We start from the raw sequence: 13820 nt of genomic DNA on the forward strand, positions 1-13820 counted from the left end.
ACCCAACTTGGTAACAATCCATGAAAAGAGAGAGGCCACGGGTGAGAGTGTCTATGAAACGAAGGGCACGAGTGAGAGCTCCCTGTGTTTCAGTGACGTTCATAAGAAGTTACTTCGGGAGCAAGAATGAGTGTCGCCGAGTGCAGAACCAGCACCAGAAACACCTGCTGGACCGCCTCCGCCACGGGCACCTTCAGCGCGAGGGGACAGCCCCCCACCTCCAGCCCCCACCGGCCCCGCCGGGAGGCTCGGGACGCAGATGGCTCGCCCCCACCCGGCCTCTGCTCCTCCAGCTGAACTGAGAAGGTGCCCTGACAGCAGGACGGCCAAGAGACAGTGTCTGGACGCACCAGGTGGACCAGTAAGAAACACAGACCAGGCTCTGGTCCAAGACAGAACCCACGGGACAAGCATGTCCACACACCTCCCGAAGGAGGCGTCAGACACAGGACCGGCGCCTCCCAGAGGCACGGCCATCGTGGAGCCACGAGGGGACAACAGCCCCGCCAGTTTCGGTGACACACACTCGGCTGCAGTCGCAGGGGAGGCATAGGCTGCAGAAGAGCTCCGGAGCCTCCTTCCAGTCCCTGCGCGCCCAAGACATGCAAATGAGCACCTCCGGCTCTCCCTCCGGCTCTCCCTCCGGCTCTCCCTCCGGCTCTCCCTCCGGCTCTCCCGCAGTGCACAGTCCAAGGGAGGAGCAGGACCGCCCACCCAGGCCCAGGTGGCCAGCAGCCACCCTGCAATGCACCCTCAGACCTACAGTTAGGGGTTTTCAAAGAGAAAATGCGCCATCTGTCTTCTCATGTGGAAATTAAGAGAACTGTGGACAGTAAAGTGAAACACGTGCACCCACGACTGTGCCCTCTGACCCCGGAGAAGAGAAGGGCCTGCGAGGCCCGCGGCATTTACCTGTGTCCAGGCGCTTTCCCGGGGACCCCGCCTCCACCTCGGAGTCGCCGCAGGTGCTTCGCGACCTTTTTCTTGGCTGCAGAAGAGTCTCCAACCTCGGAAGGACTACAGACAGAAAGGTTTTGGTCCCTAGCTGAGGAGAAGCTGGCGGGGTCTCAGTGTTCTTGGCAGACTTTGGGGGGCTTACACTGTTCGATTTGCAGAAGAGAACAGAAGGGCGTCTGTTTACATCGCTTGCTGGCTCCGCCCCCGCGGAGGCCGCCGCCGGCGCAGCGCCACTACAGGCGAGGGTGGGCTGTGCAGGGTGTCCGATTACCAGGGCGCTCTGAGTGCAAGTGCTATGTGATTCATTATCAAATGTGACTCTTTTGAATAGTTTACTCTGCTCTGGGTTGAGTTCTACTGGTTTGAGGGTTGGTGGTTCTGAATTAGTCTCCGAGTTTGAAGGAAGAGGTAATGCATCTGATGGTTCAAGTTTAGGGGGAGATTTATCTCCTGAAAAAATTATAAATAAAGTGATTTTTGAAAACTGGTAATTATAAAATCTATTATAAAACTTACTATAAATGTGAAGTCCACCAAAATACTACTTCAATTAAGGAAACAAAGCATCACACACAACTACCTGCGGGCAGTGAGGGCTGTGGGGTCCCAGCAGGGGGCTCCCCACCCCACAGGCGGGGTGCCCTGGCCTCTGGAAACACCCGGGAGAGGACTTCACATTCGCCAACATTAAGCACATCATTGGGGTGCACGCCGGCAGCTGCAGCCACAGCTCACTCACCTTGAGAAGAGAAAGCGCACCCAGCTAAGGCCTATGGGCATCCCGCCCGCCCGGCCTGGCCCAGAGCTGGGCACAGGAGAGCCGACACTCACCCCCACTGCTGACCAGGCTTCCCTAGTCGGCGCCACAAGCAGGCAGTGCCAAGGGCTGTGAGCGATTTAAAACAGGAGAAACCTCCCACTCAGGTCTCAGCACACACCTCACTCCTATGCCAGCCATACCCGGAAATGCTAGTGTAACTCCTTTCAATCTGACTTTAAAAATAAATACAACCTTTGGAAGAGACCATTTTAACCAACGCTTCAGCGTTTCCACATGGAACAAGCGGTCTGAAAACCAGCTCAGCCCTAGAGGCTGCCCGCGGACTGGCCTGGCACTACCTGCGAGGCCACACCCACTGGGGTGAGCGCGTGGCCTACAGCCCAGAGGAGCTACTGAAATGACCCCAAGTGGCATTTGGTATCTAGATACACTTCTTCCTGTAGTGACCCCGGAAGTCTTCCGAGCCCCTTGAAAGATGTCAAGGTAACACTTTAACCCCGAGTTCATCTTGAGAAGGAAAAGCTGAAAAGCTGACACCATGTAGGGCCCACGTGACCTGAGCCCGAGCTGCTGAACTCGGGCCGCAGGGCTCCACGCTTGCTAGAGTGCCTGCCTCACAGACTCCAACACCCAGGGCAGAGGCCTCCCACCGAGGGCGGCCAGGGGACACCACCCCCTCGTGCGTCAGGCTCTGGGACGGGCACACACTCCCTCCCTGGACACCGGACACCCACAAGCAGGATGCGGCATCGAGAGCCACAGCGACACGTTGGCTGGTGACACAATCCTTCCCACCCCTGCTTGAAGTCACGCACACGTGCAAGGAAACAGCTTACAAAACACAAAGGCACTGCGTGGGCGGACAGGGGCCTGCGGAGTTCCTGCTGAAAGCCTCTGCGAAGGCACCCACAGGCGGAGCTCGCTGCGCCCTCCTCCCTTCCCAGCACTCCCTCCGCTGACGTCCTGCCTCCTGTCCTCCCTCCGGCCTGACCCTCGAGCCCCCACATCAGCACTCGTCCTGACCATGATGCCTAAAGGGCCGCCCCCGTGCCGGCAAGGCTGCCTCCACCTGGGCGGGTGGGTGCGGCCCGTCTGCCCCTCCCTGCTGGGCCCCCACTGCACAGCCAGGCCCTCACGGCCCCCTCCAGCCCACCCCCTACTCGGACTAACCTCGGCCACACACGAGGCCCCGGACCACCATGGCCCACCCCTCTGCTCCTCTCACGCTCAGGCCACAGGGCTGCCCTCGCTGTCACGGAGACCTGCACCAGACGCAGGGAACCTCACCAGCAGGCCTCCCGGCCCCTCCTTCCAGCCCTGTGCTCACCCACTGTCGCTGTTCTGCAGCCACGGGGCGCCCACCACCAGGGCAACTCACAGGAAGATTTCCAAGGGGCAGCGCGTGAAGGACCAGGCGTGGGGCCACGCAGACCCAGGTGCCTGGTGAACCCCTTGGCTGCACTGCCACGCCCGTCAGCCAGTCCCCGCCCCCCCCGCCTCCAGGAGAGCAGGTGCCCTGCAGGACCGTGCGGAAACGTCACTGGATGCTAACACACAAGTAAGGAAGCTCTTTTAAAAAGCCCTTACAGACACGACAGGGCCCTCGCCTGCCCTCGCCCTCGCCCACAGCCGTCATAAAGCAGAACCCAGCCAGGGCATGCTGCCGGCTGCACTGAACAGGCAGGCCCCAGGACAGGGGACGGCTCAGCTTGGAACAGCACGGCAGGGCTCAAGGAATGGGCTCAAACCCCCACAACCTACAGCAAAAGCCCATCGGAGACTCGGCGACAACGCCCTCTCCCTGCCAACCCCTCACTGTTCTCCCAGAGCCACCCGTTTCTCCGGCCCGGCAGCCAACTGAACTCACGCTCCATGTGCAAGCAAGCACAGGCCTCTCTAAGTGCTGGCTGCGTGCAGGCCTCCCCCGGTGACGGGTGCTGTGACAGCCGCCTCCAGCTCTCACTGAGCCTCACAGTCCCCTCGGAAAATAGCCCTGAACTGGGCAGCAGACAGACTAAGGGCCGAGGCGCACACAGCCGCAGGAGCGCTGGCCCCAAACTGTACGGCGTGAGCAGCAGGGACGGGCCTGCCGCTGTCTCCTCACCTCCAGGCCTCAATCAGAGGAAGGTCCCTGGGGTCCCTGAGCCAGCAGATCTCCCTCCCTGGCCTGATGGGTGCAGCCCCCACCTCAAAGGGCCTGACACCCACCCATCACTTCCCTGTTCTTCAAGAGGAAACCACGTAAACACTAAGTCACAACCGAGACAGTTCTTGACATTAAGGAGTTCCTACTACTTCAGGTGCCTTAATAATGCTGAGCCTTTGTGTTTAAAAGATTGTTTGAGGAGATTCTTGGGTTTGTGCATCCTAAGTCTCCCCGGTTCACATTTCTAGAGTAACATCACTGCTGGTTCGTTGTCTCCACGCACAGCCGCCTGGGAACCTCTGGAGCTCCCTGCTCCCTAGGGTGGGCCCCCTGGAAGCTGCTTTCTCTCCACCTTCCTTTCCCATCAGCTGAAAGCCACATGCTCTCTCCCTGTACATGGGGCAGGCACGTTACCGGCAGCTCCAGGCTGTCTTTCATCTCTGATCTGGGTTTGTGTGCTTCCTTTAAAGTGACCCCAGCGCCAGAGTAGCAAAGGGACCAGCCTGACTGAGGGGCTCCAGCCTGGCGGGCGAGGTGCCCGCTGCTCCTGGGCGGGCCCAATGCAGGGAGGGAGCCCTGGACGCAGGAACAGAGGGTCACAGGCCTCTCCGCTGGGAAGAGCAGGTGCTCAGAGCAGCCATTCCAGTGATGGCGCGACACTTGGTGACAAGCTTTCTCCCTCCCTCACTCTTTTCAAGACAACACACAAGGAGTGGTTTTCTAAGAGGCAGATACCAGGACAGAGCAGCCGCTCCGGCAGTAAGAGGGGGCTGGCCGGGAGGACAGTGGTGCCCTACGCTGACCGCTGCCCCCCCCCCCAGGTCCTGCCATGTCTCAGGGCACCCATCCCCCAAGGGTGCACAGGCCTGACGAGGGGAGGCCACCCTGGACCCCAAGGACCCTCAACAGGGGGTCAGCCTGAGACCCCAAGTACATCTGGCTGCCAGAGGCCCCTGGAATAAGTGTAGCGGAGCCCGACCCTCCAGCAGGGAGAGCGCGGAGAACGGAAGCTCCGCTCGCTTCTGGAACCCACGGCAATTCACATCCCCGAGGAGCGCGCCAGGCCTGCACCTTACGCTATGGACCTAAACCAACCAACCGCACACTGAGAACCAGGCATCAAAGGAGAAAGGCAGCAGAACCACCCTTGGCTGGAGGCACAGGAGGCATTTGCTAAGGGAACCGCTAGAGGACACGGGAGCTGTGACCCACGGGACCATGTGAAACTCAGAGGAACTACAGACACAGCCAGCACTTCCTGGGGCCACAGATGACACAACACAAGACACACGCGTGGCGGTGACCAGGACCCTGCAGACCGCCAGCAGCAGGCCAAGGCTTTTTAAAGCAGCTGCAGAACAACGTGTGTGTGGCTTTTTCAACACTCAAAAGGTTTTAACCGACTGCTGCTGTGGAGAGTCTCAGTCCGCTTTCCGTTTTGTGTGACTGACCTGCTTCCCCTGAAACTAGGAGAGGGCAAGAGGGGAGGGTTTCCTGCAAGTCCCACCGCTCACCGCCTGGACCAGCCGCCCCGACTGCTCCCTCAGCACCGTGCCCGCTTCCCCGTTGGGGGGCAGGGTCTGCGCCACCCTGTGTTCTGGTCCACAGAAACATGCCTGCTGCCCGGTCTGCTCGCAATGCACCCGCTCTCCACGCTCTGCTCGGGAAGTGCCATGCTGCCAAGGCAGGGCTGGCTCTGCGGGCCCTCAGGCAGCCCTGGTCCCCCTGCCTGCCCCCCGTGACTGGCGCCCACACTGCCTGCCCACCCTCCAAAGGTCAAAGGGGTGCATGTACGGGAGGGCACTTTAGAGCAACCTCTCATCACCCCGTGCCTGTTAACTGGCACTCCCTCCTCAGACAGAACACGACAGCAGTGCCGCCACGCCTGCGGCACGCCACCCTCCTCTCCCACCACGCAGGATGCTGCGTGAGACCTAAGCCGTGCTTTTTGGACGGCTTTTCAGGACCCAGTTGGGAAGGACAGTCTTACTCTGCCTTGCACTCGGGACCATCTCAGTGCCAGAGCACACACCGCGGCAGGACAGCACGGGCACCAGAAGCCAGTGGCAGGGGGGCGGGTCAGGTGACCCTGGGCCGGGAAGACGGCTGGGAGGCAGCGCTGCTTACCTTCCTCTCCCGGCTCCTGCCCCAGCGGAGCACCTTCCTCTTCAAAGCCTCCAGTACCTGACCCGGCGGGCGGGGGCTGGCTCTGCTGCTGGCTCAGCTTGTTCCGCACGAGCGCGATTTCCTTCTTCAGGAGCTTGGCCCGCTTGCTCCTCGACCCGCTGGACTTCATGGCGCACGTGAGGTCCAGCTTGTCCAGCAGCTCCCTCAGCTGCTCCTCCAGGCCCATGTGGGCCCTGTTGGCCGGGTTCAGTAACCTGTCCACTGAGTCACAGAACACATGTCCATTAGCCGTCACCCGTGGTGCCACTGAGCGAACACCCTTCCACCTCCACGCCCCGACGTCACCCTGAACCACGCCCCTTGCTCAGCCACGTGACGGCCCTCACCCACGCTCTAAACCCACGACAGGGGCTGCCACAGGGGATGTGCTTGCCACCCGAGGTGGTGCACGGGCATGGGAGACGCAGGTGCAGACGCAGGACCACCAAGCCTCTCGTGAGGGAGGCCAGCACTGAGCCCTGCTGACTCAGCCCCTGGACTGAAACTAGAGACGACTGTGCCGGCTGGGCAGGCCCACCACCTGCTGAGCTTCCCCCTGAGCAGGACTCTCCCCTTCCTCATGCCAGGCCCACGGTGGGGCTGCTTGTGCATAACTGACCTCGAGTTCGAATCCAGACCCAGGGATGACGCTGGGCTGCACGTCTCACAGGTAATGCTGAGCCTCAGGCTTATGTACTACAGAAACCCCCAAAATCTACGAGGCACCAGTCACCTTAGACAAGTGAGGCCGCCAAGGAGAAGCCGACTCTAGCGCCACCTGGTGGAGGGGGAGCCCCTCCCAGCGACAGATGCAGCTGAGACTGCACATAGCAGCCTGGCTCGAACCCCTATCATCACTCACAAAGCCTCATGGGCATTAAACTCAGAAACATTCACGTGAGCAGAGACCATGTCATCTGAAGCCCAAAGGAGAACTCCTCAGTGCGTCTTGCAGATCCTTCAAGCAGAGCAGGGACAGCTGCCCGCCTGCAGCCAGACACGGTCCCGCCCAGCAGAGGGGCCCACAGCGCCCACCAGACGTAACGGGAGGGAGGACACACTGGGTGCACCAGCTCACCTTGGACCCCCGCCCTGATACCAAGGAAGAGATGCAGTAGGACTTCTCATCCTTGATTTTATGCCTAGAATTTACTTAGGCAACACCATGGCAACGTGCATGGCCATTTTCTGAAGGGCCCAACACTGAGGCCCCCGGACCCCTTCTTGCTCCAGGAAGTTGGGTGGCGGCCAATGTGTGGTGGCCGGAGCCTGGGGGCGGAGGGCAGCCCAGCATCCGAGGACAGAAACAGCACAGGCAGCTCTGCCGTGTCTCGCACAGAGGGAGGCGGCCTGAGTCCTGAGGCCCTTAATGCAGTGCAAACTAGGCGGGGGAGGGGGAGGGGGCGGGAAGCCAACAGAGACCGGATGCGTGGGCTGGTTTCTGGGCCTTTTCAGCAGCTAACAGACCCAGCCTGGGCGCAAGGCCCCACTAAGCTGCTCCCGGGGCTGCGTCAGCTGGGCCGGGGCTGTCCCTTACGGGCCCCGCCGCATGAGTCTCTCACGTGGGCACCTAAACGTGGCTGGTCTGAATGAAGAGAGGGGCTGTGACGGTGGCAGAGGGAGGAGGGGCAAATGGCAACTATCCCCAGTGGCTTCTATAGTGACTGCGTGTCAAATCCTCAATACGCCGGGCGTGCTGGGTCCGAGGGACGCTACGGAAATAAGCCGCCTTCCTTCCCTTTCTTCGTGCGGCTCCTAGAGAGCCTAGAGCGCGTGGGGCTCCCATCCCAGTCCTGCTGGGCGGAGCCGACCAGGCTACAGGAGGCTCTCCCGGCACCCGGACCCGGACCCGGGCTTACCGTCCTCCCAGGAGAAAGGCCGCCGAGGGGCCGCAGCGGGCCGCTCCGGCAGGTGCACCCCCGAGGCCGCCTCGAATCCAATGCTGTCCACCTGGCGCCGGGCCTGCCGCAGCACAACGCCGCCCTGGTCGCGCAGCCTCACGGCGGCTCGGTAGAACACCGTGTCCTTGGCGTTGTACCGCATGCAGTTGTCCACAATGAGGTCGAAGTCCTCCTCAAACTCGGGGAGGCTGCTGTACCCTTGCGCCTCCAGCCGCTTCCTCATGGTGGAGAAGTCCATGGGCTGCTTGATGTGCTCCAGGTAGTCGGGCACCTGATCGCAGGAGGCACAGCACTTACACGCGGAAAGGTCGCTGCCACTCCAGAGAGTTCACACGCCCACACGGAGTCTCACGCGCGCGCACATGCAACACGACACGCCTGAATGCACACACAGCACACAGGACTCACACGAGCGCATGGCAACACTGAGACATGGCACTCGCACCCCTTCCCACGGGCTCTGCTGACTCAGCTCCTTCACTGAAACCAGAGCCACGACGCCCCCGCTGGGCAGACCCCCACCTGCTGGGGTTTTCAGCAAGAACGTCCCCACCACGTCGCTAAGACTTTACAGTGAAACGGGCGCCTTCATAGCGTAAGGACTCGGTGAGAAGAGGGAGGACTCAGGAACACAGGTGGCGGCGTCCTGCGGTCAGTGTGGACGGGGCGGGGCAAGCGGTCAGCACACCCACCTCCTTCAGGCTCACTGGCTGGGCGAATATGCGAGCCGGGTCCTTCTCCTGCAGCTGGTCCAGCACGGAGCGCAGCAGCACCGTGAGCGGAGTCAGCCGCAGCTCCAGGGCCATCTGCTCGACCTTCACCTGGAGGACAAGGGCGCTCAGCGCGGACACACACAGGTGACCTTCCTGTTGCCGGACTGCCCAGCGCTGACACTCGGTCCACAGCCAATACAAGTGCCTCATTTAAACCCTAACTCCTGGCAGCCTCGGTCAAGGCACCTCGCGAATGGTGCCACCCAAACACCCACCAGGTGCCGGCCAGGCTCCCACCTTCCCTGGCCCCATGTGTCCCAAACACCACACTGGATGCCACTGTCGTCCTTCAAGGAGGCAATGTCCCCCTTCCATAAAGCTGCCTGCAACCCAGGGCACCGGGATGGCGGAGGGCCGGGCCCAAGGACTGCAGGCCCAGAAGCCCCCGCCCGGCGAAGCCCATGGCCCCGCAATGGGCCTCACCTGCTCCCGCTTGAGCTTCTCGCGCTTGCGCAGGAGCTCAATCAGCAGGCGTGCGCGCTCCAGGTCATGCCGCAGCCGCTGCCAGTACTTCAGCTTCTCTTTGGCGGCCTGAATCTCCTCGTCGTTCTCTCTCTGTGAAAACGAATCAAAGGCTGAAAGTCGGCCGCAGATGCCCAGGGAGGCAGCGGGAGCCCAGCCCCCCCACAGCACCGAGCAGCGCGGAGCCAGAGGGTGCAGGCTCCACCGTGCGGGCACACCAGGGTCCCTACAGGTGGAGGGCAAGGGGCCTCTCAGGACCCAAAACGCTGAAGGGCCTGAGCCGAGAGCAGCCACTCGCCTTGACCTTGAGACGGGGCAGGGGTCCCACCTCCTGGACTCCGAGAATCAGCAGCAGCCGAGGAAAAACAAATACACAGAAAACACCCAGGCCAGACAGGTGGGCCTGTGCTCTGACACATCATTTACCCATCTCCATTCTGCCTTTCAACACTGAAAAGATTGTACTGAAAAGTCAGAGAAACTGAGGAGGTGCCAGGACACACGAGGCCCACCCAATGCACCTCCAACAAAGCTGACCCGGTCCGACCCTGGCGGAGCCCTGACAGCCCAGCAGGACCGTCCCAGCGCAGAGACCACCACCAAAGGCGCTCCGTGTCCCGGCCCGGACTGGGCCCAGCACTCCAACCTCCTGCCCTACCTCCCTCCTCCCCCATGCACACAGCCACCCCCATGCACTTCCTCACACTTCCTTGCCGGTCCCCCGGGTGTGCCCAGGGCCCTGGTCCTCATGCACGCTCACCGTCCACTCTCACAGCAGCTGCCCATCCTCAGTTCCTCCTGGACCCACCTCCTCCTGCTGACCATTAACACAGCACCAGGGTCCACGTGCAGAGCTAGGCCCACCTCCCAATGTCCTGTCTGCTGAAGGCCCAACCTCTGCCCAACCACAACCCAGAATGGACCCAGCACAGACAGCAAAGGAAACTGCTGGGACAAGCCCTCACCTCCCCCTGAAACCAGCATCTCCGGGCAGGCCCAGGCCCATGTGTGTGACCCACGATTATCCTGGTTCCATGGCTGATGAGAACCCAGGTCTGCACCCCACCTCCATGTCCAACCCCCACAGTGCCTCGCTGCCCTGCGCCCATCCACCTGCAAAGGCCAGGGCCCTCCCACACATGGAGGCCGCGCAGGCTCTGGTCCCAACCGCCTGCTACACCTTTCGGTCAGCACATCCCAATGACGTGCCAGCTCTGGCCGGTGGTCCCATGGCCGAGAGCCCGGCACAGCCCTGACGGGAACACAAACTCCATTCCCAAGTGGAGGGACGAACACGCAGCACGTCAGCTAAGCAGGCATCTCCAACAACCATCAGATCCCAGGGCTGAGGGTGGACCCCAGAGGCCCAGGCTCTCTGTAAGTGCAGGACGCCCACAGCAGGCACAGGAGAAACAGGCCCGTGTCCAAAGCAGCCAGCAATCCCCATGCCAGACGGAGCAGGCAGCTGACCACTCGGCAGGCATGCCGCCCATCAGGAAACGCACAAAGCCCAGCCTGAGCTACGCGTGCGCCCAAGGTAGCCGAGACCTGGGTTAGGGAGCCGCCGTCCATGTGCTGGACCCTGAGCCAGCATCTCCGCCCAGCAATCCTGGTGGTCCTGGCACCCGGCAGGCAATGCCTTCTGCAGAGGCCTGGCCCACCACGCACTCCGTCCCTCGCCATCGCCGAGACCACATGGGCCTGCACACAGCCTGGGCTGCAACTCAGATGGCACTGGACACCCACACCCGCCCTGAACTGCCGAGAGGAGAGACGGCCCAATCATCACTCCCTCAGAAGGAGAGCGGAGTCCACGCAGCAGACCCCTCAAGCCCAAGACAGAGAAGGGTCAAGGCCCACCCATCTCAGAGGCCCAGAATCTTAAGTTTTCAAAATGTATAAAAAAAAGACATTAGATCTAAATTTTTAAAAACTGAGCATTTAAATGTGTTAATACTTAAATTACCTGTCATCACCACAGAATTCAGAAAAGTTAAGATGAGGGACTCCCTAAGAATGATGTTGCTGTCCAGGCCGGGCAACATGGCGGTGAGGGACAGGCTCAGCCCAGGACACTGGGACTAAGATGACAGGCGGCACAGAGATGAAAAGCCACATTTCGAGACGTAAGGAGGTGAAAAGGTCCTTGGCTGCAACCTTCTAGGCCCCTCCTGGGTGGCAGGCACTGGAGGGTGGTCACCTTGGAAGGTGGTCACCTGGGAGGGACAGGGGTTCTCGCTCGGTGTGGACAGCCCACCAGGAGTAGTGCCCAGCCCAAGAACACAGCAGAGGGAGCAAGGCGAGCAGAGGCCGCGACGGCCTGAGACACTCACCAGAGAACCCCAGTCTGCACCTGTGGGTGGAGCCCTGTCCGGCCCGCCCGGAGCACCAGGTCCCGCTGTGTCTAACCGTGTCCCCTCGCCTTGCTCAGCCCTAGCAACTCAGCAGCAAGAGGGACCGAGCAGAAAGCCGTTCAGACAATGGTGGTGCGACGGACGCACAGGGCCCACGACCAACTCGTCGGAGGGGAGCTCTCTGAGTGCCCAGGAGGGCAGGGGGGCAACGAGGGAACTCGGACCAGACTCCACTTTCCGCCGAGTGCTCCCAGCCTCTCGGCCCAGGGAGGTGGCCAAGCCCCGAGGCCAACCAGACACCACTCCTACGAGGCTGGCCACCCCTCACAGCACAGTGAACAGACACCAGCCAAAGACTAGGGCAATGAGCAGGTGACCATTTGTGTCTTCAAATTCTAAGAGCCCATGTCTGACTTTCTAAATCCATATTTTCAGAACTGCTGTGAAATGCCACATGGCTCTACAAGCCCAGATTAAGCCCTCAAGGGTAAGAGCTTGTCTGGTGTGTTTGTAGAGCGCTTCACGGACCTGGTGTCTCCTCGCACAGGGCCATGCTAACCTTCTCTGTATGCTTCCAATTTAGCAAGCACAGGTTTTGTTCTTTTAAAAAGCAAAAACCACCCTGGCTGGTTTGGCTGAGTGGATAGAGTGTCGGCCTGTGGACTGAAGGGTCCCAGATTCGATTCCAGTCCGGGGCGCGTGCCCGGTATGGCTCAGTGGTAGAGGGTTGGCCTGAGCACCAGAGTCTCAGATTCGATTCCCAGTCAAGATCAGGCACCTGGGTTATAGATTCAATCCCTGCCCCAGTCAGGGCGTGTGGACACAACTGATCAGTGTGTGTGTGTCTCCATCCCTTCCACTCTCTCTAAAAGTCAATGGGGACATATCCTCAGGTGAGGATTAACAACAAAGAAAGCAACATCGCTCTCACTCAGCTCAGCTCTTGCCTGCTGCCCTCCCAGTGCAGTCAATGCTAAACCAGCCTGCAGAGAAACGCCTTTAGTAAGTCCCTCTCACATATTTCCAAAACACACACCCACCCACCCCCAGGGGACCCAGGCCTCACCTGCGGCTGCTCCCTCCCCCAGGCCCACCCCAGGTGATCAGCAGTGAGCCTTCCCCTGCCCCAGACACTCCACACGTGTGCAGAGGGAGGGGAGGAAGCAGAAGCCACGGGCGGGAACATCCGGGGACACGATGGATGAGAGTCGCCTGCACAACCCACAGTCTAGCAGGCGGGACAGGTGAGGCCTCCATCGGCTCCCAGGACCAGACCACACTGGGCCCCGCCAACGAGAGGCCGGAGCCCGAGGAGAGAGGCCGAGGGGTGAGCGGCACGTACCTGCTGCGTGCTCCTCTGGGACTGCAGGCTGGACTGGAGCCGCCTCAGCAGGGGCGCGCCGTTCCGCGACAGCCTTTTGAGCAGCCAGTAGCTGTGGGCTCTCTCGACAAACTGCTTCTTCCGCTGAATGGCCACCTGATTCGCGATCCTATTTAATCTAAAACACAAAACACTCAGGAGCTCAGTGTGAGAGCAGCACATTAGCATGCTTTCCTCACGGAGACTGGAAATGACAGTGTTCCTTTCAATAAACCACACGTGTTCACACGTGTTTCTCCCTCATCCGTGGCACATAAATGCTGCCTCTGCTGAAACAAAGCCCACGCCCTCCTGCCGTCCACTCTTAAGTCGCTCTATCAGATTAAACACCTAAAAAGAAAGCAAAGCTCTAAACATTCTTAATTCCTCCACCTGACGCTGTCCCCATGCACGCAGCTGTGGGCACATCTTGGGGAGCTGTCGGCTGGCACAGCAGGCACGGGTCCCTCGAGACCAGCTGGCTCTCGTGGAGGGTGGGCAACTGCGGGGCACCAGCCGCACTCAGTCACCTCACAGAGAAGAAGAGCTGGGACAGACACTCGAGGGAGAAGCAGGGGCAGGGCTGGAGACAGGAGCAAAGGAGCTACTGCTGGCTGGAATGGCGCTGGCATCTCTAGTCTCCCGGGAGACCCCTTCCTATAAAGTGCAAGGGCTTTGTGAAACGGGGGTGGGAGGGGGGAGGGGTGTGAATGATCCTTCAACAACCCTTCACGTTACCAGAAAGCTGCCTTTCCCAGTTACCACTCTCCTGCTAAAACAAAGAGCAACTCATCAACTTGCCTCACAAGGACACTGAGAGATAAGTTCCATCTAAACTAAAACAAAAAACCACAAAATGCAACAAGAAGGCATTCCTCACTGCACATCACAATCACAATGTCTGGACAGCAATCAAAGAC

The 13820-nt window shown here is 60.5% G+C and overlaps 1 protein-coding gene across 4 annotated transcripts in view; it reads right to left on the reverse strand.

The window, feature by feature from the left end:
• BRD1 (bromodomain containing 1) overlaps positions 1-13820 on the reverse strand; it is a 38128-nt gene that overhangs the window by 10871 nt on the left and 13437 nt on the right. For 2 of the 4 annotated variants that reach the window (XM_070411321.1, XM_070411320.1), the window contains exons 3-8: positions 12883-13039; positions 9148-9279; positions 8644-8772; positions 7910-8222; positions 6012-6272; positions 913-1407 (exon numbers count right to left, since the gene is read on the reverse strand). In XM_070411321.1, the coding sequence (XP_070267422.1) occupies positions 913-1407; positions 6012-6272; positions 7910-8222; positions 8644-8772; positions 9148-9279; positions 12883-13039 (1487 nt within the window). The remainder of the gene's footprint in view (positions 1-912; positions 1408-6011; positions 6273-7909; positions 8223-8643; positions 8773-9147; positions 9280-12882; positions 13040-13820) is intronic. The other 2 variants (XM_070411322.1, XM_070411323.1) reach the window with 2 other exon arrangements.

This window comes from Myotis yumanensis, unplaced genomic scaffold, assembly GCF_028538775.1.
Source record: "Myotis yumanensis isolate MYYU_CA2020_CCGP unplaced genomic scaffold, mMyoYum1.0.hap1 SCAF_3, whole genome shotgun sequence".
Lineage (NCBI taxonomy): Eukaryota > Metazoa > Chordata > Mammalia > Chiroptera > Vespertilionidae > Myotis > Myotis yumanensis.